The sequence below is a fragment of the Clarias gariepinus genome, chromosome 5 (genome assembly GCF_024256425.1).
Source record: "Clarias gariepinus isolate MV-2021 ecotype Netherlands chromosome 5, CGAR_prim_01v2, whole genome shotgun sequence".
In the NCBI taxonomy this organism is placed as follows: domain Eukaryota; kingdom Metazoa; phylum Chordata; class Actinopteri; order Siluriformes; family Clariidae; genus Clarias; species Clarias gariepinus.
In genome coordinates this window covers 1,887,834-1,913,931 of record NC_071104.1, presented here as the reverse complement: position 1 = coordinate 1,913,931, position 26,098 = coordinate 1,887,834, and the positions used below count along the sequence as shown (strand labels likewise).

The window sequence follows — 26,098 nt, the reverse complement described above, 5'->3', positions numbered from 1 at the left end:
ATTTAAAAGCAGCACTCACCTGATTAGAGGTATCCCGGACAGAGCCCCCAAATTGTAAGGATTTCTTGAATTTTGGTAGACCTCCTTTTGTCTACTCAGTGCTCAGCCTGTATTCTGCTTGTCCCGCCTGGATCCAGGGAACCCCTCAATGATACACACAAGTCAGTGCTCAGTGAGACGTTCAAAGTTTATTGTGGGAGACAGGAGTATATATACGCACACACACAAAGAACCAAAGAAAAGGTGGATGCAGGAGTGTTTACATCCAGTCTAGAATGCTTTTAACAGATAAGGTAAGGAAGAACATAAATTTAGGAGTAGCTCTCAATTTACGAGCGTTTAACAGTTTTACGACCTTTAACATAAACTTCCATAGGATGTGTTTTTGAAAGCACAGCTTATGTCGTGAGAACAGGAAGAAAGTCACTCTGTTCTCATGCACACAGAATACAATGAAACATACTAAAAATCAAATATTCCCTACAAAGATGGTCTTATAGTCTTTACCCTTAATATGCTTTTCTTTCAGATCGTCTGAGACAACTCTTTCCTTCACTTCATCTGGTCATCTTGAGCCCTGTATATAGGCCAACTGACTGATCGAAAGTTTGTAGACACCTGTGATGCTAATTAGTGGACACACCTTAATTAACACGCCCCTTTAATTACATTTATTTTCAGTTTTTTCTAGGCCTGTTCCATGAGTTTATTTTTTAAAATAATTCCGTTGAAGCATGGTTGAAAAGCAATGTCTAACTTTCATTGGTTAACATTCATAGAATTTTTCTTTCATTGACTGAAGGGTACCAGCAATGTTATCCACGTGTGTATATACTGTATATAAATATATATATATATATATATATATATATATATATATATCATTATATATATATACACATATATATATATACCACCGTATGTAGGATGGATTTACAAGTAGGACTAATTTATAGAACGCCGGCTGAAGATTTTTTTACCCATGTGGTTTTTGTTATTGCGGCTGATTGGTCAAGCGGAGTCATGTGATTATTGTTGAAACTGACCATTTTGATTCATACAAATTCACATTTCATACAAACTTAAATAATTCTTTTGACTGTGTAAAGCTGCTTTGCGGCAATGAAAATTGCTAAAAGCGCTATACAAATAAAATTGAATTGAATTGTTGCTGCGTCTGATTGGGAATCAGGTGGTATCAGTCAAGTGGAAGCTCCACCGGCTGCATGTGTAGAATAAGTGGTTAGAGAAGCAACGATTCAAATGTAGCGGAGTAAGAATAGCGTTTCATCAACTCGAGTAAAAGTAAAAAGTATGGTGCAGTAAAACAACTCATGGAAGTACATTTTTTTTAAAGTTACTTAGGTAAATGTAATTGTTATTAATCACCTCTGATTTTTAGTTTCTTTAAATTTTGCCCTGAGGCTCTTCATTTTCCGCTGACACTGTATCCAGGTCTTTCTGTGCCCTCGCTTGGCTATTTCTTTAGAGATACTCTCACACACAACATGGTTCCCATAGCACCCTTCATGGTTTGGTTGAATAGAATTTTCACCCGAAATGCTTATTAAATCTTTCCACTAACAACCTACATCACCGTTGTCTACCATTGGGATTTTAATCTTCCCGCCATCTCCAATGCAGAGTCGTGATGTCTGACATATTTCAATGACATCATATGAAATGCGACATGGCAATTTAGACTGAAGTTGCATTGTAAAACATCAGATACATATCTGATTTAGGACCACATATGAAAGTAGCTTTGGCCTAATTTGAAACAATCAAATTTGTGCTGTTCAGACTGTCATAAGAAAGTCAGATATGGGTCACATTTGCTAAAAAAAATTGGATTTGGGCTGCAGTGTGGACTAAGCCTTAGTCTGGTCCCTCGCCTGAGACCTTTTTGCCTTGGACGACCCTACCAGGAGCACATGGCTCTGGACAACACAGCTCCCAGGTTTATAAGGGCATGCAAACTTCTCCACTACGATAAGGTGATGGTTTATTATTACCATTATTTTTTTGGCTTGTTTGTTTGTTTTTGGAGGGGCTGAGGTGTTATTCTGGAGTAGTGGCATGAAATTACAAGATCATAAAACAAAATGAGTTTACACCGTGTTGGGTTTTTCGCAGCATATGTGAGAATTATGCAGACTTTGTTTCAGGGAGTTGGAGAATGTGGATGATTCTCTGGGGCTCTTTCTATATTTTCTCCCTACACTAAGGAAAAAGAAAAGCAATTCTGGATGTCTCATAGTTTAACCGTGTTCTTGTTTTTTGTTTTTTATTGATGCATGAAAATATATTTTTATTATTGACTGAAAAGGCATTTCTTCACACTAAGTCAAAAAACACTGGTTTACCATGAATCTAATACAATTAGTAGTAGAAGAGATTAATAGAAACTTGTATTTAACCTTTAGCACCTCTCCAGTCCACAACGGGGCGGTAAGTCCCTTGAATTGCTGTATCATCTCTAGCAATGGGGTCAACCACACCTCATTTAGATGAAGGTTTTTGTACTTTCAGGTCAAGTCAAGTAGGCTTTTATTGTCATTCCAACCGTATACAGTTCAGTACACAGTGAAACGAAACAACGTTTCACCAGGACCGAAGTGCTACATACATGTAACAACATAAAGTAACAACACACTTTACCGGAAGATTTACATTTTTAAAAGTTAACCTAAAAAAACTATCTATTTCTATACAAAAAAGAGACAACAAAAAACAACAGACAACAAAGTGCCCGAGCAATGTGCAAACAAGAGCTACAGAACAAAGTAACACGACGATGTTACACGTTACAGTACTTTTTTTCTTTTTAGTGATGCAGTATGGGTTGAGGTAGTGCGAAGTGGGAAGAGAAACAGTAAACGTTGATATTTCTGAGGTAGCAGCAATGATTTTAAAAAATTGTGTGCAAATAGCAAGTAAAATGAAATATTCTTCAATTATTGAACAATGGATGGGTAGGTAATATCAAAGCAAAAAACACAGAACCTCATGAACTACACATCAGTCCCACAGTGTCTAAATCTGCAGTACCATCCTGACACCCCTAGACCCTTCAAAGGCATCAAGAAGTTCACATTGGCATGACATACTTCCAAAAATCCTAATAAATAAAAAATTTAATGAATGAATAAATAAATCAAAGACAACTCTGCTGTGTTTTTAATATGGCTAACAATACAAAACCACATTAAAGTAATAGGAATGGGGAAACTTAGTATATTAACAGATGGCTCAAAAGACCTTGAAACTGGCTGTAGGGGTGCAGAATTCTTCTGTACAACAAAAAATTTGTATACTATTAGCATTTGTAGCAGACACCCTTATGTAGAGCAATTTGCATTTTATGTTATCACACAGTGTATGAGGTTTAAGGGCCTGGCCCAACAGCGAAAATTTGGTGTTGCTGAGATGTGAATCTGGGACCTTCTGATCATCAGGGAGGCCAATAGCTTAACCCCTGAACTATCCTTACCCCTGAATATTATGAATATTAACAGCATTGGAGTTGGTGGAAGAAAAATGATATATACAAGAGTGTGCTAAATACATCTGACATTTTTTCAGCACTGCATGGGATCAGGATGTTCGTCTAGGCATTGAGGGGAATGAGGATATGGATATGTAAACTAAACATCGTTTAACTAGAAATCTCTATAAGTAGATCTAAAGTAAAAAAAATCATCAAGAGTACAAATAAAATCTGGCAAAAATTATGGAACACAGGTAGACACATACAGTCAATTTTTCTTTTAATTTTTTTATAAATTTAGTTCTGTCCAATTCTTTTTCCCCCCGATTTTCTCCCCAATCTAGTCGTGGCCAATTCCTCCCCGTCACTAGAAGGCTCCCACATTAAAGCTACTACCACCACTCAGCGGGGAGGGCCGAAGACCATTCCGTGTTTTCTCCGAACCACGTGACGCGACCGCATCTTTTCGAACTGCTCGCTCACGCACCATTAGGGGCGAAGTAACACACTCGGAGGAAAGCGCTAGCCGCCCCTTCCGCGTGCGTGAGCTCACAGACGCCCCTGATTGGCTGTAGAGCCGTGATTCATGTGGGAGCGCGAGTACCTCTCATTCCGCCCCCCTGAGAGAGCTCGGCCAATCAGCTCTCTCTGTGCCTCCGGCTGTGAGAGGAAAACAGCATCACCCAGGGTTCGAACCAGCGATCTCCGGATGATAGCTTTACCACTGCGCCACCCGGAGGCCCACATACAGTTAATTTGGGAACACCAATTAACCTAATCTGCATGTCTTTGGACTGTAGGAGGAAACCCACAAGGCACAAACTCATGCCCAAAAGCTCCAGGTGGGAATCGAACCTCCAGAAGTGCTAACCACCAACATGAACTTACAACCATGAGCTTTCCGCTGCCATGCAGTGCTGACAAAAAGGTCAGCTGCAATTAGCACACTTAATTGATCATTTTCTTTTACCAACTGCAATGCTGTTAATCATCCTTATAGCTCTGGGGAAGTGTTTAAGGCATTGGCCCACTGATTGGCCTCACTTCCAGATTCATACCCAAGCACCACCAAGCTGCTGCTGTCGGGCCCTTGAGCAAGGCCCTTAACCCTCAACTACTCAGATGTGTAATGACATGAAATGGACGTCGCTTTGGTTAAGCATGACTGGCAAATGCTGTAGATGTTCAATAGTAAGTTCTCTGTTGTCCTCTTTTTACCCACTAACTTGTGCTGTGGGATGAGGAATGCTGTACCTGGACATCCAGTTTGTTATTGGTAACATCTTGATTTGGTACAGGTAAACTATGGGGCAGAAACCGGACTGAGGAAGTGATCATAACCCAGTTGAGACTGAGACATCGGGATAGAATATTACAGAATAGACGAACGTCTGGTCGCACGGTGACTTAAGTGATTAGCACTGTCGCCTTGCACCTCCAGGGTCTGGGTTTGATTTCCACCTCTGTTTGCAGGGAGTTTGGCAGGGATGTTCTGCCCATGCTCGGTGGGACGTTGTGATCGCTCTGAATGAAATCAACACTGAAGCAAGGATAGAAAGTAAATACATGGAAACTCTACACTGTTTAGATATTTGAATGTGATTGGTTAAGAGGAGAGAATTTAGGTCCCCCCCCCCCTCCCCCGTCAAACTGCTGTTCCATACTCAAGTCCAGCAGGTGGCAGTAAAACACCAACAAGCTGCCTGACAACCACAAGAAAAAAAAAAACGAAGAAGAAGAAGAAAACCGACGCTGCACGTTTCGTGCTTAACAGCTGAGTTCTTCGCTTTGAGCTCATAAGCTCCACTTGATTTATTTATCCATTTATTTATTTATTTATTTTAGCTTTGATCCGTTTAAAAATAAAAGCTCATTGCTGTGTCTGAGGATTAAAAACTCTGTCGCGCTGTAAACCCCTACGGTAATGTAAACAAGCTGTGTGTGGTCGAATCCCAAACAGATCTCTACTTCACTGTTTAAGTGCACTACATAGGGAAGGAAATAATGCACGTGTGTGCACTATGTAGTGCACTATTTATGTAATGAGGGGAGAGGTGCAGTTCTGTAATATTTCTCATTGTAAGATATTAAGGGATAACAATAGGAAGATTAATTGTTTGTTTTTGTCCCCAGACGTGTGATGATGATGAGTTCGGCAGGAGACAGTCAGCTCTCCTCCAGATGCTCTCAGGCTGATGATCCTGCTCCCTCACAGGTAAAGATTATAGAGGTGTCACTTGGATTATCTTGATTAGTTAATTCTTTGGAATAAACATACACAACTAATCCTGCTTTAATCCATTAATTCAACTGATATAACAAATATTTTCCTAATGTTCTGGCTAGGTTGCCAGTAAATAACGGCGATAAGGATCACCTGCTTTTCATGTGATTTTATCATGATACCTCGGTTCCGATTAGATTAATATCGTGATTCTGTCAGTATCTCGGTTTTATAAATAAACGACAATTTGATATGACTTTTTTTTTTTTTGCTATAATTTTCTAATTTTTAAAGATCTCGAACCTTTAAAATAATTAATCACAGAAGCAGCCAAGAGGCCCATGGAGGATCTACAGCGATCTACAGCTCAGGTGGGAGAATCTGTCTACAGAGTATTATACTATAAAACTATAATCGTGCACTCCACCAATCTGGCCTGTATGGAAGAGTGGCGAGAGGAAAGCCATTGTTGAAAGAGAGCCATATGAAGTCCTGTTTGCAGTTCCACATGGCTCGTCACAAACTTCTTATCAACTTTTATAGGACTGCTTATAAATGAAATTAAACATAAAGCTTCATTGTTACTCAGTCATCCGTCATGATTATTATTAAACAAATTCAGGATCATTATGTCTCAAAGTCATTGAGAGTGTTGAGTGTCGAGCATGCGGTGGGTGTGGCCCATTAGTCTTCTAGCTGCGTGTGAGATTATTTAATGCACTTGGTGTCTTAAGACCATTTGTAAGCATTTGTAGTGAGTGGGTTCGAGACTAATTTGCCATAAATGTAAAAAAAGCGTTTCTGAGCCGCTTTTGAAGTCGATGTGGCGATAATTATTTATTTTTATAAATTATTCATAAATCAGCAGTCAAAAGAATCGACCTTTATAACCAAATTGACTCCCCCCCCATCTTTAATAACATGTTTTTAAGACACTAAATAAAATTTAGTTTTTTATTTAGTTTTATTAAGACTATATGTGTATAAACAAACTGCTTACAACTTGCCAGCTAGAAACTGTGCTGGAAAGTGTCATTGCCAGATAAGTAACCAACCAAAAATCAGAGAGAATACACTTTAGTACATGTTTATTCTGCTGTCTTATCGCTTTAGTGTCAGAGAGCCCTGGGGGCGGGTTGAGATTGGTGTATCGCCATCATGACTCTAAAATCTATTCAACAAAATATATGTAATATATCCATATTTTTTACATTTATAATAGAGATGAACCGGTCGATCGGTCAGTGAGCAGAACTGTCTGGTTTTTAGTTTGACTGGTAGTGACCAGTGATCAGCCAGTCAGCTGAAGTGCAGAAGCCTCCAGATGCCGCGCAACAGAAACACATTTTTAATGCTGCTACATTACCAAAAATTGCACACGCTAAAAGAATCTGATTTGCATTTCTTTAAACTCTGAGCGTATTAGTCTCAAACCTGCTCATTACACACGCTTACACCAGTCTCAAAGTGCGCTAATTAGCTGAAAATGTTGTGTGCGTTAGAAACCCAGCTGCTAAATTACAATATAATTGATTTCAGTGATCAACTTAGTAGTGTGTCGATTGTTTAACTGGGTTGACATACTATAAATGTTACTGTTTTATCTACAGATGTCTGAGGAGGTGAAAATAGAGACGTCAGGTGGCGGGACCTCAGGCTCAGTGGGACACGCCTCCCTGGTGGAGCAGCAGAGTAGTGCCGTCCAAATGAAGCTTACACCTCGTCAGTCTGGTTTCTACTGATATGAAGTCTGTAAATGTCTCATTATGATGATTTTGTGTCAGTGTATTTAAGAATCTGTGTGTGTGTGTGTGTGTGTGTTAGAAGACTGTGTGAAGAAAGAGGAAACGCCAGAGCTGAACATCTGCACCAGTGAAAACGACCTGAACGATGTTCCTGATGGTTCCTCCATTAAAGAGGAAGAAACTGAAGATAACGACTACCTCTGTAAGACATCTGGCAAATCAACAAATTAACTACAAACATTTACTTCTGAATAAGAATAGGATATGATAAAAAGCATCCAGGTCAACTTTACAGCTGGCTAGTCCCATCCAGACATTTGTTTTCCAGACCTGCCAACCTTTCAACATCAGAGTAGACTTGTGCGAGTTATCACTTGAGGTGAGGTGATGTATCAGCAGGTGTTAATCTCTGTCTCATTAGGTCTTCCTCTGTCCCTGTGGGTGCTGACAAAATGTTTGCCCCCCCCCCCCCTCCTCTTTAATACATGCAATTTGCAGGTATATTTCCTTATAAGAGTGATTATTTTATTTTTTATTAGGAAAAACATTTTTTTATTTAATATTTTACTTTCATATCAGTAATAATATGAAGACTAGTTTTACTGTGAGTTTAAACAGCAAACAAGAACAAATAAGTCTGTTGATGAACTAAGAGTACCGTTTATGATATGAATACACGGTTTATTGTTACATAGATGTGGGCTGGAATGCGGACTTGACATGCAATTAAGTTGTGATTCTATAAGAGCTGTTTAAAGTAAGCTTCACATCATTGTGTTGCTGTTTCATAACTCCAGGAGCCTGGGTTTAGTCCTGAGCTTGTGTTCCTGTCTCTGTTGTGTCTCACATGTTCTCCCTACATGTATGTATCACAGTGGACTATGGCGCTTGTATGACATTTGCAGCTCTTTTTGTCTTTGTTAGAGTGTGTTTTTAATTCCGTTTTTTAAAAACGATTTCTTCCTTTTCTTTCAGACTGTGAAATTTGCAAATCCCACTTCTTCAACAAGTGTGAGGTTCACGGTTCACCCCTCTTCATCACTGATACCCCTGTTCCAATGGGGGTTGATGACCGAGCCAGTCAGACTCTTCCTCCTGGTCTAGTGATTCGGAAGTCTGGAATTCTTGGTGCAGGACTGGGGGTGTTTAATAACGGAGAGACTGTTCCAGTCGGTGCACATTTCGGACCATACCAGGGAGAGCTGGTAGAACGAGAGGAAGCCATGAACAGTGAATACTGCTGGATGGTGAGTTATTATAAATATTTTACATTTATTTAAATTATGTTTGGGGACTAGGCATGCTTGCAGTAAGATCTCTGATTTCACCGTGCTGTTCAGTGTAACCTAAAAGTACATGTTGGTTCACCAGGAGATGCTGAGTTATTATTTGATTTGGCTTTAATACTTTTCAGTTTAGACTCTTCTGTGTTAAATGCAAAGTCTTGCGTTTTACTTTTAAAACCCTTAAAAGGTTTTGCATAATTGGTTGGGAATGTTAATTTTCTTTAATGAACAGAAGACTCTACATGCTACATTTGGAACATTTCGACTATGTACACTGCTTGGCCCCCCCTAAAATAGTCATACACACTAATATTTTGTTGGAATCTTTTGCTGCATGCGTGGTGGCCAATGCATGTGTAAAAAATGTCTTAAGCTCCCTGAAAACACTGTTTCACAAATTAAGACCAAGGAATCCTGGCATCGTCATCATGGAATGAGCCGGTGCTATCATGGAAGAAAACCGATTGATTGGGGGGGACCTGGTCATTAAGTATATATACGTGGTCAGCATACCTTATTTTTATGAGCTCGTAACATTGCTGAGCATGTACATGTTAATTGTGCTGCTTGTGATGTTACAATCTAAGTGCTACACAAAATTTGTCCACTAGATGGCAGTGCAATGAGCTTTTGAATGAAGCTTCATAAAATTAACCTTTTAGTGAAACTACTGGCCGGGAAGCCTCAATGACACAGGCTTGTATGGTAGGCACTAAGCATTATGGGTGCATTAGTTTATCTGACTTCTCTTCTTAAATATGCACTCATGAGACTACATGACATTTTCCATTGCTCCATAGTCCATTCTTTATGCTCTTGTTAAATTTCCTCACTGCTAAATTTCCCACAGCCAACTGTTAATGGTGGTATAGCAGAGGGGAAGTGATTGGGAACGACAAAAACGACATGGGGTACTTTTCTGTTTGTGTGTGTGTGTGTTTCCTTCTTTATTTATTCATGTCTTTTTTTTTTTCTTAGATATCCAAGAGCAAGCAGCACAATGAATACCTAGATGCCAAGAGAGAAACATATGCTAACTGGATGAGGTGAGGAATTCAGTGGGTGTTGTGGTCATTGTTTGCCTGATTGTAAGATTTTTTTATTTTTTCAAATAATTTTGTCTGTGATTACTCTCTCTCTAATGACATGCATCCTTCTCTTAGGTATGTGAATTGTGCTCATAAGGATGGTAAGCAGAACCTTATGGCCTTTCAATATCAAGGGGGAATTTTTTATCGATGCTGTCAACCCATTAATCCAGGACAGGAGTTCTTGGTGTGGTACGAAGCAGATTATGCCAAAGGTCTCGGTCCTACGTTTGATTTCCTATGGAACAAAAAGTGCCACACAAACGGTAAAGTCTAAATTTTGTGATTAATTATTTTGACTGAAGTCCTAAATAGTGTTGAGTATCTACACTCACCTAAAGGATTATTAAGAACACCACACTAATACGGTGTTTGACCCCCCTTTCGCCTTCAGAACTGCCTTAATTCTACGTGGCATTGATTCAACAAGGTGCTGAAAGCATTCTTTAGAAATGTTGGCCCATATTGATAGGATAGCATCTTGCAGTTGATGGAGATTTGTGGGAAGCACATCCAGGGCACGAAGCTCCCGTTCCACCACATCCCAAAGATGCTCTATTGGGTTGTACATCGGTCGCTTGAAATACTCAGACCGGCCTGTCTGGCACCAACAACCATGCCACGCTCAAAATTGCTTAAATCACCTTTCTTTCCCATTCTGACATTCAGTTTGGAGTTCAGGAGATTGTCTTGACCAGGACCACACCCCTAAATGCATTGATTAGATAATTGCATTAATGAAAAATTGAACAGGTGTTCCTAATAATCCTTTAGGTAAATGTATTTGTCTAATCTGACTGAATTGTGGATGAGCTCAAGGAAGCTTTATACATATCAAATTTTCTGAACAACACATAACCAATGAGACAATAATCAGCTGGTTTCAGTCAGTAGAAATGATAAGAATCAATGTGAATCATTACCAGATGGTTCTTTTCAGGTTAGAACCATAGACTATAGTGAAGTAACTGATCTACACTGCTTGGCCAAAAAAACAACAACCCTTAAACACTAATATTTTGTTGGATAGTCTTTTGCTTTAATTACATTGTCAGAACATTTTTTTTCTCATTCAGAGTTGCATTAAGTTGTGGCAATCTCTCAGATGGATTAGTCAGACTGCTGCGTACTCAGCAGTTTTCTCCAGCACATCCCAAAGATTCTCAGTGGGGAAAGTTCTGGAGTCTGTGGTGACCAATCCATTTTTAAATTTTGAATTTTGAACCACCCTTTTACAATTTGAGCCTGCTGGATCCTGGCATTGTCATCTTGGTATATGGCTGTATGAGAAGCTACTCACTGTGTCACTGTATGTAACTTGTCAGCTGAGGCATATTAATAACTGCAAAAATTATTCAGTAAAAGGCTCTTACCTATTTGCCTAGGTAAATCTAGGTGGTGACTTATATTTGGTGTATAAAGTAATAGAAATATATCATTTGCATTGTATAAAAGTTTTGAGAATGACACAAATATTAGTTTTCACAAAGTTTGCTGCTAAACTGCTTTTAGATCTTTGTTTCAGTTGTTTCTACTGAAATATAATTACAAGCACTTTATACGTTTCAAAGGCTTTTATCGACAATTACATGACATTTGTGCAAAGAGTCAGTATTTGCAGTGTTGGCCCTTCTTTTTCAGGACCTCTTCGACCAATTCGACTGGGCTCTCAATCAACTTCTGGGCCAAATCCTGACTGATAGCAACCCATTCTTTATAATCACTTCTTGGAGTTTGTCAGAATTGGTGGGTTTTTGTTTGTCCACCCGCCTTTGGAGGATTAACCTTAAGTTCTTAATGGGATTAAGATCTGGGGAGTTTTCAGGCCATGGACCCAAAATTTCAACGTTTTGGTCCCCGAGCCACTTAGTTATCACTTTTGCCTTATGGCACGGTGCTCCGTCGTACTGGAAAATTATTTGTTCTTCACCAAACTTTTGTTGGATTTATGAAAGAAGTTGCTGTTGGAGGGTGTTTTTGGTACCATTCTTTATTCATGGCTGTGTTTTTGGCCAAAATTGTGAGTGAGCCCACTCCCTTGGATGAAAAGCAACCCCACACATGAATGGTCTCAGGATGCTTTACTGTTGGCATGACACAGGACTGATGGTAGCGCTCACCTTTTCTTCTCCGGACAAGCTTTTTTCCAGATGCCCCAAACAATCGGGAAGAGGCTTCATCGGAGAATATGACTTTGCCCCAGTCCTCAGCAGTCCATTCACCATACTTTCTGCAGAAGATCAATCTGTCCCTGATGTTTTTTTTTTTGGAGAGAAGTGGCTTCTTTGCTGCCCTTCTTAACACCAGGCCATCTTCCCTCACGTCTTCGCCTCCCTGTGTGTGCAGATGCGCTCACACCTGCCTGCTGCCATTCCTGAGCGAGCTCTGCACTGGTGGCACTCCGATCCCGCAGCTGAATCCTCTTTAGGAGACGATCCTGGCGCTTGCTGGACTTTCTTGGACGCCCTGAAGCCTTCTTAGCCTGAATTAAACCTCTTTCCTTGAAGTTCTTGATGATCCTATAAATTGTTGATTTAGTTGCAATCTTAGTAGCCACAATATCCTTGCCTGTGAAGCCATTTTTATGCAACACAATGATGGCTGCACGCGTTTCTTTGCAGGTCGCCATGGTTAACACTGGAAGAACGATGATTTCAAGCATCACCCTCCTTTTAACATGTCAAGTCTGTCATTCTAACCCAATCAGCCTGACATAATGATCTCCAGCCTCGTGCTCGTCAACATTCTCACCTGAGTTAACAAGACGATTACTTAAATGATCTCAGCAGGTCCTTTAATGACAGCAATGAAATGCAGTGGAAAGGGTTTTTTGGGATTAAGTTAATTTTCATGGCAAAGAAGGACTATGCAATTCATCTGATCACTCTTCATAACATTCTGGAGTATATGCAAATTGCTATTATAAAAATTTAAGCAGCAACTTTTTTTCAACTTTTTTCCAAATTTCAATATTTATGTAATTCTCAAAACTTTTGGCCACGATTGTAGATACATTGCTACAGCTTTGAAAGCCGGTCCTGTTTTTCTTACAGCTCTTTAATGAGGTTCAACTTGTAAAATATTAAACATCTGGCTGTCTTTAGTATACCAGGCGAATTATACCTACCAGAATGCATAGTGGCCACAGTTTGGTAGAGGAGGGATATTGGGTGGTGGCTGCTTTTTCCCTTACTTAGTGTGTTTAAACAAGGAGTGCAAACAGTTATGGCTTCAAATGGTAAAACAAACTCGCTTTTAAAATACATGAAAAGTGTAGCCTAGGAGCAAAAAAAAACTGTAATATTATTGTCATTTGGTCTTGAAATATTTGGTAGCATGGTAAGTCATACAACAAACAACAAATACTTGTGGTCTTTAACACAATACGTGTATTCATTTATTTGATGGTTCTATTAAATCACATTGTGGGAGATCCAACCCACAAACTCTACTCTCCAGAGATGCCCTTTTTGTCACATTCCCGAAGGATTTACTATTAAGGTGTTAGCTTTCCTCTAAGGGAGGGTAACTTGCCCCTGAGCATGGCTTATGCAGTACTTGGTTACTTTTCACTTTAGACATGATTGATTTGTTTTGATAATTTTTTTTCATCTTTACACTCTCCAATACAGCAGGCGGCAGTCTGCATCTACTTGGTTTGTGAACCGCCATTACACAAGAAAAGAAGAGACCAATGAGGTTAACTCTTGAGCTATGACTAATATTGCCCATAATTCAGAAAAAAAATGTCCAGGCGAACGCTCTTTCATGCCTTCCTACTTTATCAGCTATGGCTATGTAGGTCAAAGGATGAGATTTTAGAGGAGACTTTCAGCACTGATTATATCATGCCTAAACAGAGGTCTACTTCTATGTTCAGATACGATTGGCTTCCATATCTGATTCAATCCAATCTCAAATATGATGTACTGTGCCCGAGACCACCTCTTCAAGTAATGTGAAAATGTGAATGTGAAAAGCTCCTTAGGTGCACTGGTTTTAGGAATTCTCTCTTTATCATTGACCCTAATTTGACTGGGCAGGTTAATGAGGCTGTCTGCTTTCTGCACTCTTAAGTTTTTAAGTTTTTCAAACACCATCTAGCGTTGTCCCTTCCTCCCGGCTTGAATTTAAACAAGGTCAGCTGACCCTGCTGCATCACAAGGATTCCCCTCGCGATTTAAACTTATAGTCTTGTATAATGCGAAACCAAAGGACATGAAATGAGCCTATTTTCTGTGAAATCAAGACATGCCATGGCTTTAGGAAAAGTAGGGGCTCCTAGTAACTGCATCTGTATATTTATTGCATCTCAATAGTAAGAAATGTGGCTCTGAAAATGCATTTAACCTGACATTAGTTTTAAAATGTTGTTGCTTTTCTGATATTTTTTTCTTTCTCTGTTCTAGAAGTAAACAACAGTTTATTACAAGTCTTCTCCTGCTCTATTTGTCCACGTTACTATACATCTCAAATTTATCTCAACAAACACATCAGGACATGCCACTATGAGGAGCCTGAGAGAATGCCGAAATCAGCAGAGGTTAAAGATGAAGTTCCTTTGCCCACAAATGCGCCCAGTACTCAGCAAACATTAAAGTATGAAATGCAGAAGGAAATTAATCACTCCTCATATGGTGGAAAGCATTTTACTCATCTGAGTCTTCTCAAAACACATCCACATAGTCACACAGGACAGAAGCCCTATCACTGCTCACAGTGTGGGAAGAGTTTTACTCATCATAAAACTTTTCAACGACATCAGCGCAATCACATAGGAAAAAAGCCATATCAGTGCTCACAGTGTGGGAAACGCTTTCCTTATCAAAGTTATCTCCAGATCCATGAACGCATTCACACAGGAGAAAAGCCGTATCACTGCCTACAGTGTGGGAAAAGTTTTACTTTTCAGAGTAATCTCCAGGCACATCAACACATTCACACAGGAGAGAAGCCGTATCGATGCTCACAGTGTGGTAAAGGTTTTATTTATCAGAGTACTCTCCAGTTACATCAGCGCATTCACACAGGAGAGAAGCCATATCGCTGCTCACAGTGTGGAAAGCGTTTTCCTTATCAGAGTACTTTCCAACGACACCAGCAGATTCATACAGGGCAGAAACCGTTTCAGTGCCCACAGTGTGGGAAGAGTTTCTCTCAACAGAGTCATCTCTACGAACATCAGCGCAGTCACACAGGCGAGAAACCCTATCTGTGCTCACAGTGTGGGAAAAGTTTTACTTACAAAAGTAATCTCCTGCTACATCAGCGCATTCACACAGGAGAGAAGCCATATCACTGCACACAGTGTGGAAAAAGTTTTATTTGTCAGAATCATCTCCGGATTCATCAGCGCATTCACACAGGAGAGAAGCCATACCACTGCTCACAGTGTGGGAAGAGTTTCTCTCAACAGAATTATCTCTACCAACATCAGCGCAGTCACACAGGAGAGAAGCCGTATCACTGCTCACAATGTGGGAAGAGTTTCTCTCAACAGAGTTCTCTCTACAGACATCAGCGCAGCCACACAGCAGAGAAGCCATTTCAGTGCTCAGAGTGTGGGAAAAGTTTTCCTCAACAGAGGACTCTCTACCGACATCTGCGCAGTCATACCAAGGAGAAGCTGTTTCCTTGCACACAGTGTGGAAAGAGTTTCTCACAACAGAATAATCTTCAGGTACATCAGCGCATTCACACAAGAGAGAAGCCATATCACTGCTCACAGTGCGGAAAGAGTTTCTCTCAAAAGAGTACTCTTCATCGACATCACCGCAGTCACACAGGAGAGAAGCCGTATCAGTGCACACAATGTGGGAAAAGTTTCTCTCAGCAGAGTAATCTCCAGGTACATCAACGCATTCACACAAGAGAGAAGCCGTATCATTGCTTGCAGTGTGGAAATAGTTTCTCACAAAAGAGTTCTCTCCACCGACATCAGCGTAGTCACACAGGAGAGAAGCCGTATCACTGCTCACAATGTGGAAGGCGTTTCTCTCAACAAAGTAATCTCCACCGACATCAGTGTAGTTACCCAGGAGAGAAGCTGTATCACTGCTTACAGTGTGGGAAGAGTTTCTCTGAACATAGGAATCTCCAAGATCACCAGCAAAGTCACGCAGATGAAAAGCCATATCACTGCTCACAGTCAATTTAAGACCCACAAATACAATGCCATCAATTAAGTAATTTTTCAAATTGAATGTCCCTTTTTTCATAAATCATCCGTGTAAACAGTATTTTTTTTTTTTCTTCAATTTTCTATGGAAGGCAAAGTATTGAATAGTAGAGCTAATCCCCCTTAAATAACCATAATATTAATTGCCTAACTTCTGCAGAAATTATTTAAATGTGTAATTGTCATTGTAGTTCCTAGCATGGGAAAACAATAAAGCAAAGCTGGGTAAACAAACATCCTTTTTAAGGAGGTTTGTTGGTACATTCAGCAGGGCGTTTAGACTAAATAGTTAATTACAATAATCTAAGAGGAATAACTGGATACTTTCCTAGGGACAAAAACTGTATCATTGCTGAATGAACATACATTTCTAGCCATGGCATCATTTGGTGTCCTTAATGCCATTTGCTGACTTGGAGACCTGAGTGAATCCATCATACAGTGGAACCTTGGATCCGTGAACGTTTTGCAAGACAAGAAATTTTTTAAAATAAATTTTAACTTGATAAACGAGTGAGGGTTTGACGTATGAGCAGTACGCATGTGCTTTGTCTGCCAGGCGTCACATGATCACAACTGGTTATTCTCTTGCGAGCTGCGAGATTATCAGTAATTGTCTCCCATGCTCAGTCTCAGTGTGCGTGTCTCACATCACTCATGTAGTCAACATCCGTCCGTGCGGGGACTGTTTACTACAACATTATGACCATGAGTGTGTAAATCAAAAGCAAGTGTTGTTAGAGAGGTTTCTTGTTAAAGATTCAGTTTCCAGAGTCTCTGACTCTGTTAGAGGGCAGTAATTCTGTTAGTGCATGTGTGCGTCATAAGAGATGTGTGTTTGTTTATGTGTGTGTGCGTAAAAGTTACCTTACACGGTAGCCCCCTAACTCTTCCTCGTCTCTCATCTTACTTCAGCCACGATTCTATTTAAAGATGAAGTGCAGTTTATTTTGTATTAATAAATTTTATATGCATATTTTTTGGTTGTGAAAAGAATCAAGGAGTTTCCATTATTTTGGAGGGGGAGGGGATTTTATTTAATATACAGGTGCTTTCATGTACAAGTATGCCTTCAGAACAAATCATGCTCGTAATCCAAGGTTTAACTGTATTTGGAAAATACATTCAGGTACATTAATATTTAGACATGTTTTTAGATGGTTTTTTTGTTTGTTTTTTGGCTTTCTGCCACATTGTATTGCAGTTAAAATCATACATGTATCTAATTACTGTAAACACACCCAAATTGTGTGAATGGTGTACGAATTACATCACTTTTACACTGAATGACTTGTCGTTTGTCTGCCGCTGGGGTCCATTTGTCTGCTGTCACATTTGTCGCTACTATTAATTAAAAACCAGTAAGCTGAAATAAAAATCTATAGATTTCTTTGCTTGTCTCCATAACTTGTATAAAGTCACATGGTAAATGTCATCAGTAAAAACAGAGCTAGGTTTAATAGTGAAAACAAGAGCATTTCCATACACACAGACCATGTGATGAGAAATCACAGGATGTTTAAACAGCTGTATGGTCATAAGAAACCATTTGCTAGACTTCTCAGTAAAAAAATAAGCTTTGGTGGGGATCATAAAGATTGGACTTTGAGCAATGGAAAAGTGTCATGTTGTCTGATGAGGCCAAATTGACCCTATCTCAAAGTCATGGGTGTGTGAGTGTAAGAAGGGAAGCACATGATGTGGAGCACTCATAATGCCTAGTGGCCCCTTACAAGCCCCTGGAGGCAGTGTTATGACCAGGGGTTGCTTCAGTTGCTCGGATCTAGATTCAGCAATGTTATATGGGAATAAAATCATAAGTCAGCTGGCGACCTGAATCTACTGAATGATCAGGTTATCACATCTATGGAGTTTTTCTTTTTTCCTGATGGCATGCCATTTTTCAGGACTGGTTCTGGAAGCATGAGGAATAATTTTCACAAATTAACTGGACACCACAGTGTGTGCTGTAATCAAAGCTAAAATTGACTAAATGAGAGAACTTTTTTTACTAAATGTAATTAAAAACTTCAGCAGTAAACAGTTATTTAACATGGACTTTGTCAATTTTTACGTTCTTAAGTTTTAACAAGTGCCTATTTTTGACAGTGGATTAAATTAGCAGAGACCGGGAAACAGGGAGACATGAGAGAGAGAAGTAAACATCTAGGTCTATTTAGTGATAAACATGCTAGCTAGCTAATCTAATTTACTTGCAGTGAACATAAGTCCTTCAGAATGGACTTTGAATTGAATTCAGTTTTCTTTTTATAGCACAGTGGTCATTGTCGCAAAGCAGCTTTACAGAATCAAAATTATGGAAATGTGTATGAAATGTAAGAAAATATGTATGAATCAAAATAATCAGACTGTCCCTAATGAGCAAGCCGAAGGTGATGGTGGCAAGGAAAAGAGATGAGATGGCAAAAGGAAGAAACCAGACCCAACAGGGATCCATCCTTATTTGGATGATATTTGGACAGCAGGAATTGTTGTGCAGTTTAAGTTTCAAGTTTTCCTTGCCACAGTTAAAATTTTCCTTTGATTGTGTAAAACAGCAAAATTGTAAAAATTTGTGAAAATGACCATATTAAAAAGCTATAAAAACTAAATTTTATATAGGCCAAAGACTATTCAACCACGGGCCCACACTAAGTGCCACATGTCGTGGCCAAGTGGTTAAGGCGATGGACTAGAAATCCATTGGGCTCTCCATGCACAGGTTCGAATCCTGCTGGTTATGTCTGTTACTTGGCACAAGATCGGCATGTTGCAACTTGTGCCTTGATTATCTTAATAGCAATGTGTGACAAAGTTTCCTCATGCCCTTAATAGCTTCTGCTTTGTTGGAGACATAATAGTGACATCCTGTTGCCTTTTCGTCCTCGATAGCTGCTTTTCTTCATCAACCTCTTGCTTCTTCGATTTTTTGCAAGCTTGTAGACCTGGTTGTGTTGTTGAGGTAAAGCCCTAAGCAGTGTGTCAAATTGAAGGCTACAAGTTCTGAACTGAACTTCCTTTTTACAGATACTGAAATTTTTTTTGAGATGTCTGTAGGGTTTACATAATAATAAAATCGAATGACTGTCGCATTCTCCACCAATATATGTAGACATTTTAATGTGGACACAATGCCCAACAAATTCTTCACCATTAATATGTAGTGTTTAGGTCTGGGCTAGAGGTTATCGAATCTTTAAAAAATTTAAATCTTTAAAAAAATCTTTCAACTACCCATCCAGCATTGAGCACAATTTAGTGTATCTTACCAGTTCTGCTTATCACGTGGTCAATGTTAATAACACAAAATCTAGTATTTAACAATTATGAGCAAGGTAACTTAAGATCTGGGCAATGGTTTAGACTTTAAAATACATTATTTTTTTGCATGTTTGTCACACAAAATGTTTCTGATCATCAAACACATTTAACTATTAGTCAAAGATAACACAAGTAAACACAAAATGCAGTTTTAAAATGATGGTTTTTATTATTTAGGGAGAAAAAAAAATCCAAACCCACATGGCCCTGTGTGAAAAAGTAATTGCCCCCTGAACCTAATAACTGGTTGGGCTACTCTTAGCAGCAATAACTGCAATCAAGCGTTTGCGATAACTTGCAACGAGTCTTTTACAGCGCTCTGGAGGAATTTTGGCCCACTCATCTTTGCAGAATTGTTGTAATTCAGCTTTATTTGAGGGTTTTCTAGCATGAACCGCCTTTTTAAGGTCATGCCACAACATCTCAATAGGATTCAGGTCAGGACTTTGACTAGGCCACTTCAAAGTCTTCATTTTGTTTTTCTTCAGCCATTCAGAGGTGGATTTGCTGGTGTGTTTTGGGTCATTGTCCTGCTGCAGCACCCAAGATCGCTTCAGCTTGAGTTGACGAACAGATGGCCGGACATTCTGCTTCAGGATTTTTTGGTAGACAGTAGAATTCATGGTTCCATCTATCACAGCAAGCATTCCAGGTCCTGAAGCAGCAAAACAACCCCAGACCATCACACTACCACCACCATATTTTACTGTTGGTATGATGTTCTTTTTCTGAAATGCTGTGTTACTTTTATGCCAGATGTAATGGGACACGCACCTTCCAAAAAGTTCAACTTTTGTCTCGTCGGTCCACAAGGTATTTTCCCAAAAGTCTTGGCAATCATTGAGATGTTTTTTTAGCAAAATTGAGATGAGCCTTAATGTTCTTTTTGCTTAAAAGTGGTTTGCGCCTTGGAAATCTGCCATGCAGGCCGTTTTTGCCCAGTCTCTTTCTTATGGTGGAGTCGTGAACACTGACCTTAATTGAGGCAAGTGACGTCTGCAGTTCTTTAGATGTTGTCCTGGGGTCTTTTGTGGCCTCTCGAATGAGTTGTCTTTGCGCTCTTGGGGTAATTTTGGTCGGCCGGCCACTCCTGGAAAGGTTCACCACTGTTCCATGTTTTTGCCATTTGTGGATAATGGCTCTCACTGTGGTTCGCTGGAGTCCCAAAGCTTTAGAAATGGCTTTATAACCTTTACTAGACTGATAGATCTCAGTTACTTTTGTTCTCATTTGTTCCTAAATTTCTTCGGATCTTGGCATGATGTCTAGCTTTTAAGGTGCTTTTGGTCTACTTCTCTGTGTCAGGTAGCTCCTATTTAAGTGATTTCTTGATTGAAACAGGTGTGGCAGTAATCAGGCCTGGGGGTGACTACAGAAATTGAACTCAGGTGTGATAAACCACAGTTAAGTTATTTTTTAACAAGGGGGCCAATCACTTTTTCACACAGGGCCATGTAGATTTGGAGTTTTTTTTCTCCCTTAATAACGTAAACCTTCTTTTAAAAACTGCATTTTGTTACGTGCGACTGTAGTGCACGTATGAGCGCGTGCGTGGCTGCTGGTGCTGCTCTCTCTCTCTCCCTGCCTTTCTCTCTCTCCCTCGCTCTCCCTGCTGCAGGAGGTCCCGCCCTGATTAAGCGTGCTGTGACGTGCGACGGGATTGGCTGGCCGTGAAGAAGCGCGTCCTTTTAAGCTGGCCAGTGAAACCCGGAAGCGCGCGTTGTTGGGAGTTGGAGATTTGTGTTGTGTTGGATATTGTATTGGCTATTGATTATAAAACTGTTGTGTCGCGCCGGTATTTTGTGGGTTGTAGAGTGTTGGTTTCTTTTTTCTTTTGTTGCTACCTTTATTCTATTTTTGTTGTAAATATTGTAAATAGTTTTTCGTTTGTTTATATATACTTTCTTTTCTCTTTGGAAGCAGTAGGGGTTGGGTGCCATTTTCTTTAAACCCATTTTTTCTCCTGTTTTTGTGATAGTTAGGAAGTTAGGTTAGTTTATGTATTTTGGTTAAAGTTTTCTTTGGTAGGTTAGTTAGCTTGCGGGAGGAGATAGGGGGAGTTTTTGTTTATTGTTTTGGCCTTGGCCCAACCCTGAAGCCTAGAGCTTCCTGTGTGTATGTGTGTGTGTGTAAAAATAAAAGACCACGCACACTCTCTATCCTGTTGTGAAGGATTTCTTTTTTTTTATTTTTATTTTGTTGCGGCCCTGAAACCTAGACTAAGGGGTCGTAACAATTTTGTGTTCAATTATGTTATCTTTGACTAATAGTTAACGTTTTTTGATGAGCAGAAACATTTAAGTGTAACAAACATGCAAAAGAATAAGAAATCAGGAAGGGGCAAATAGTTTTTCACACCACTGTATGGGTCATTGACGGATAAGACTTTTTAATAGGCCAATTTTAAAATACCAAAAATATGTTTGGCCATTTTCTAAACATTTGGAATGTAGTGTACACATGCCTTTATAAAGAAAAGTAAAAAAATTGTCTTTTTAGTGTTTTTACACTTAAGTTAATAAAACATAGCCTTAAAAAAGTCATCTGTGGCGACCGTTATATATCTCAGAATTCACATTTTTATGGATCATTAAGACTAGTTGAACTCATATCAGTAAGTAGATAAACTGATGAAGAAAGATAAACTTTAGCGCCCTTTCATTTTATGAAAACCATTATTTCACAAGTTTATTCTATAATATCAGTGTACGTGCATGTTATTCACAAGTTCTGACGCGTGTCTTTTGTTACACAGTTTCACTGACGACTTCAGACGTTTCGTTGATTTCTTTGTCTCTTGTTTATTTTCAACATCAAAAACAACGGTGTACCCAGCTGTCATCTTTTCTTCCCTTGGAGAAACTAACTCATGATCTTAATCACAGGTCGGACAAATTTTGGAAACTCTGGAAACCTCTCCACTGTTTTTTGCAAAAACTCTGAATGTTTATTTTAACAGAGGTTTCTATTTTCCCCATCATGTTTTGCTTTGCTTAACTTCAGCAGGCAGAGTTTTATATTTTCTTGTACATTGCATATTGTTATTTTTTCAGCGCTGTGGGTGGGTGTGTTTGTTTGTTCGTTCGTTTGTCTGTCTGTTTGATTGTGTTTGTATTATTTGAAAATCCTTAATAAAAAAACAAACAAAAAAAAAACAACGGTGTTACAGTTTCTTGCATAAATCCACTGTAGTCACGACAAGTCGCTTGCTGTGTTCTGTAGCTTCGATAGATTACAGTTACAACAACTTATTTTACTGAATTCCTTTTAGCTTATTGTCTCACGGTCAAAAGCTTGTGTGCTCCACACCTTTCTGTATCCTTCCGTGTCTTAACAACAACTAACAACTGACGTGCGTGATAGACATGAAACTACATAACTGTGGGATGATGTCACAGAACAACTCGAAATGATGTCACAATACAAATTATAAGTATGATACTTAATGCTTAACTAATAAGCTGAAATAAGATAAACATAACAACAAATCACAAGAATGAAATATGGCCCTTACAATCAGAGTCTCCTTCATTATCCAGTTAAAATAAATGTTTATCCCTATAAAAGGAATGGAAAATGGCTGAAGTTAGAAAAAAAAAATAAAATATACAAATAATTATACTTAAACAATTAAATCTATGTATATAATTGATGTATAGAATATGAAAACTACAAATATAGGACATATATCTATCATCTAACATGATACTCGGTCGCCCCATATGATGTTTTCAAGTTTACTCAAGTATAACAGGCTAACGGTTAGCCTCAGAAACCAAACTAGTTTCTTCTAGTGACAAAGCACTATCAAATTTATCATCAAAATATAGATTTGTGGAAAAAAATTATAATTCACAGTTTTGGGGTGGTCGCCCCACATGATGACCAAAAGTGACTACGACATTACAGCAGTTAAAAAACAGCTTTTTCTTACTATATGAGAGAGACTGATTTACTATACAGTTGTTTCCAGGGGGTCTTCACTTGTGTCTGGCTGATGCAGTATCCCATCCTTGAGATGTTTTTTAAAATAAAGGTCCCAAAATTGTGGTTTGTTGATGGTCGCCCCGGATGAAATGGATAGAATCAACATAATTCGGACAACATTCGTTTGTATATCATGATAGAAATATATGAGCAAATGCTTTATAGTTTTGTCAATGGATGTAAAACATGTTTAAAATTATACCAACTAAGAAAAGGGATATATTTAAGTTGACTTAAAGTGTTTTTAAACCAGTTGTCCTAACTAAAGTCGAGGCCGGACGGCCGCCCCATATGGTGTTTTGGCACTCCGGATAGCAGAAAAATGATGAAAAACTTAAAAATTTGGAGAAGTTAGAGTGGTTTAGTAGGTAAAGAAGGTATAACAAGTAGATGATAAATTTTTATGTATTTTTTAGTTTTTTCTGCAAAATAAAATTAACCTGGACAGAAAAAGGGGGCGTCACGTCATTGACCCATATATATAACTGTTTGTACATATATATATATATATATATATATATATATATATATATATAAAATATTCATGCAAAATATGCATGAAATCTGGTCATTTTGTTTGATTCTATGATTCGTTTTACATACTGCACAGTGAAGCAAAGACAAAGGCTTGTTTTGAAAAGGAGGTTAAGTCTGGCAAGGGCGACTACCTGAAGCCATGAAAATCATGAAATGAGACGGGGCAAAATTCTATTTGATCACGGGCCCACGCTGAGTGCGTGCACGTCGTCTAATCGTGGCCGAGTGGTAAAGGTGCCTGCTGATTACGTCTGTTATTATATGGGCGGAAGAAAGGCATGTTACAACTCCACTCTGATCTGGAGTCAGACACACTACCGTTGCACCACTAGGTCCTACACGGCCAGCAGTGCATGTGGCATCACATTTTCTCTCAAGGACAAGTAATGGGTGGCATCTATTGCTCTAGGCTTCTGCCATCTGGGATAGGGCTTTTTTGTGCAAAGGACAAAGCAAAAGCTGATTGCATAACCTGTCTGATTTTCCCCTCCATGGATATCAAGAGGGTTTTTCATAACCAAATAGCAGTCCTCAGCTCAGTGTGTGAGTGTGAAGCATGGACAACTTGGACCTGAATCTTGTCTTACAGACTGGAAAGCTTATGAGAATGGAGCAGTGTAGGACAATCTTTGGGATTATTTCACAACAGTCTTTGTGTCAGATGATGGGCATTCAGTGGCAAAGGTGGTATTAATCTCCATCTTGCGAGTTACACGGAGCCACGAATGCCCAAGATTGCACTACACACTGGACTTCAATATATATAAATATATCTATATGTATATATAAAAATACATTACTGAAAGCTCCCTCGTGCTCGTTTTCTAAGAAAGCATACAGTGATAAATTGCTGAAAGCCGATGCGGATGTCTTTGTCTGGTCCAGAGTGGACGATCCATTTGATCAGGGAAGTATGCTGGAAAAGTGTGTGTGCAAAACTGTTGAAAATGTAATTAACGGTGTAGACTGCAAACCAATCTTGACCGAATTGGTTGTATTTCTCAGTCGATAGCGCACTGGTCTTCTGATCTCAGGGTCCATGGCTTTAGTCCATGTTTGTAAATAAAGTAGACTTGAAAATGAGTCTAGAAGGCCAACCTTCGTCGATAATGCTGATCTCTTTAAAGTTATTCACATACCATAGGCATATAAGACATTCACTTATCCTAGATAAGACTTTAGAGGCAGGGCTGTTCAGAAGAGTGATCCTGGTAACAACTTTCACTGGATGTGATGGTCAGAATCCTCTTGTTATGGAACGAAATGTTGAAAACATGGCAGTTAAACAAAAATCTTAACGGTTCGATTGATCTCGGCTTAAATACTGGGACATGTTATCAGCCAGTGTGAAGGTTTAAAATTCTGGTGGCCAACCTCACCACTTGAAAGGGTTCACAAGTGCTTTGTTTCTTCACATGTGTCAAACAATGGACGAGCGTTGGGAAAGGATGCCTCAAACTGCTTTTTGGGAGCGATGGCACCTTTTTCGTACACTGGATAGCTCAGTCGGTAGAGCATCAGACTTTTAATCTGAGGGTTCGGGGTTCAAGTCCCTGTTCAGGTGTTACCTTCTATTGGTGCTTAGGAAGAAGAGCGTTTGGCGCAAGTTGTTCAAAGCGATTAAGAGGCCCAGCTTGGATTAAGAAATTCTCAAGAGCAGAAAGTTGGAAATTGCTGATTCCTTGCCAAGTATTTCCATAATTTACCAGTGGATACTTTCTCTTAGGAGATTGTCTTATGTTCAGGAAGGTCACCAGGAGATGGTATTGCCACAGGTCTTCTTATCTACAGATGAATAAAATACAAACCCCTCACTTTAGCAGGAAACTTGAAGCTTCGAACATTTCCACTTCTTACCTAGGATAAGCTAGGATCCTGTCTGTCAGACCAGCTGAATCTTCTATTATGATGGCATCTAAAGACGCCTTATCAGGCCCTAACTTTTCCTAGCACGCACAACCAGCCGAGAATGGGAAACATGTTTATAGCAGGATGAGGATGTCTGCCTAGTAATTAGGTCGGTGAGCTGTTACCTGAACGCTGTCATTATTTGTCAAGAGGTTGACACAAACATGCATGGTCATCCTAGGGATTGGATGTAATTTAAAATTCTGCCCACGAACCTTCTCGGAAAAGCCAGCAACACCAGCCGCCACACACAGACAGCTCATGACCTCGACGTGATTTGAACACGCAACCTTCTGATCTGGAGTCAGACGCGCTACCGTTGCACCACGAGGTC

At 39.4% G+C, this 26,098-nt stretch overlaps 1 protein-coding gene and 1 non-coding gene across 11 annotated transcripts in view; one reads left to right on the top strand and one right to left on the bottom strand.

Annotated features, from left to right (window-relative positions):
• Positions 1–17,759, top strand: part of LOC128524244 (zinc finger protein 883-like) — a 64,249-nt gene extending 46,490 nt beyond the window's left edge. The window contains exons 1-9 of one of the 10 annotated variants that reach the window (XM_053496718.1): positions 5,237–5,411; positions 5,624–5,705; positions 6,039–6,085; positions 7,325–7,436; positions 7,539–7,661; positions 8,435–8,706; positions 9,724–9,791; positions 9,909–10,099; positions 14,243–17,759. In XM_053496718.1, coding sequence (XP_053352693.1) covers positions 6,056–6,085; positions 7,325–7,436; positions 7,539–7,661; positions 8,435–8,706; positions 9,724–9,791; positions 9,909–10,099; positions 14,243–15,990 — 2,544 coding nt within the window. In that variant the 5' untranslated portion in view covers positions 5,237–5,411; positions 5,624–5,705; positions 6,039–6,055 and the 3' untranslated portion in view covers positions 15,991–17,759. Of the gene's footprint in view, positions 1–5,236; positions 5,706–5,738; positions 7,437–7,538; positions 7,662–7,787; positions 7,839–8,434; positions 8,707–9,723; positions 9,792–9,908; positions 10,100–14,242 lie in introns of those variants that run through there. The other 9 variants (XM_053496715.1, XM_053496712.1, XM_053496713.1 and 6 more) reach the window with 9 other exon arrangements.
• An 8,267-nt stretch (positions 17,760–26,026) lies between these two features.
• trnaw-cca (transfer RNA tryptophan (anticodon CCA)) lies at positions 26,027–26,098 on the bottom strand. The gene has a single exon. It is a non-coding gene; the product is annotated as a tRNA-Trp (tRNA).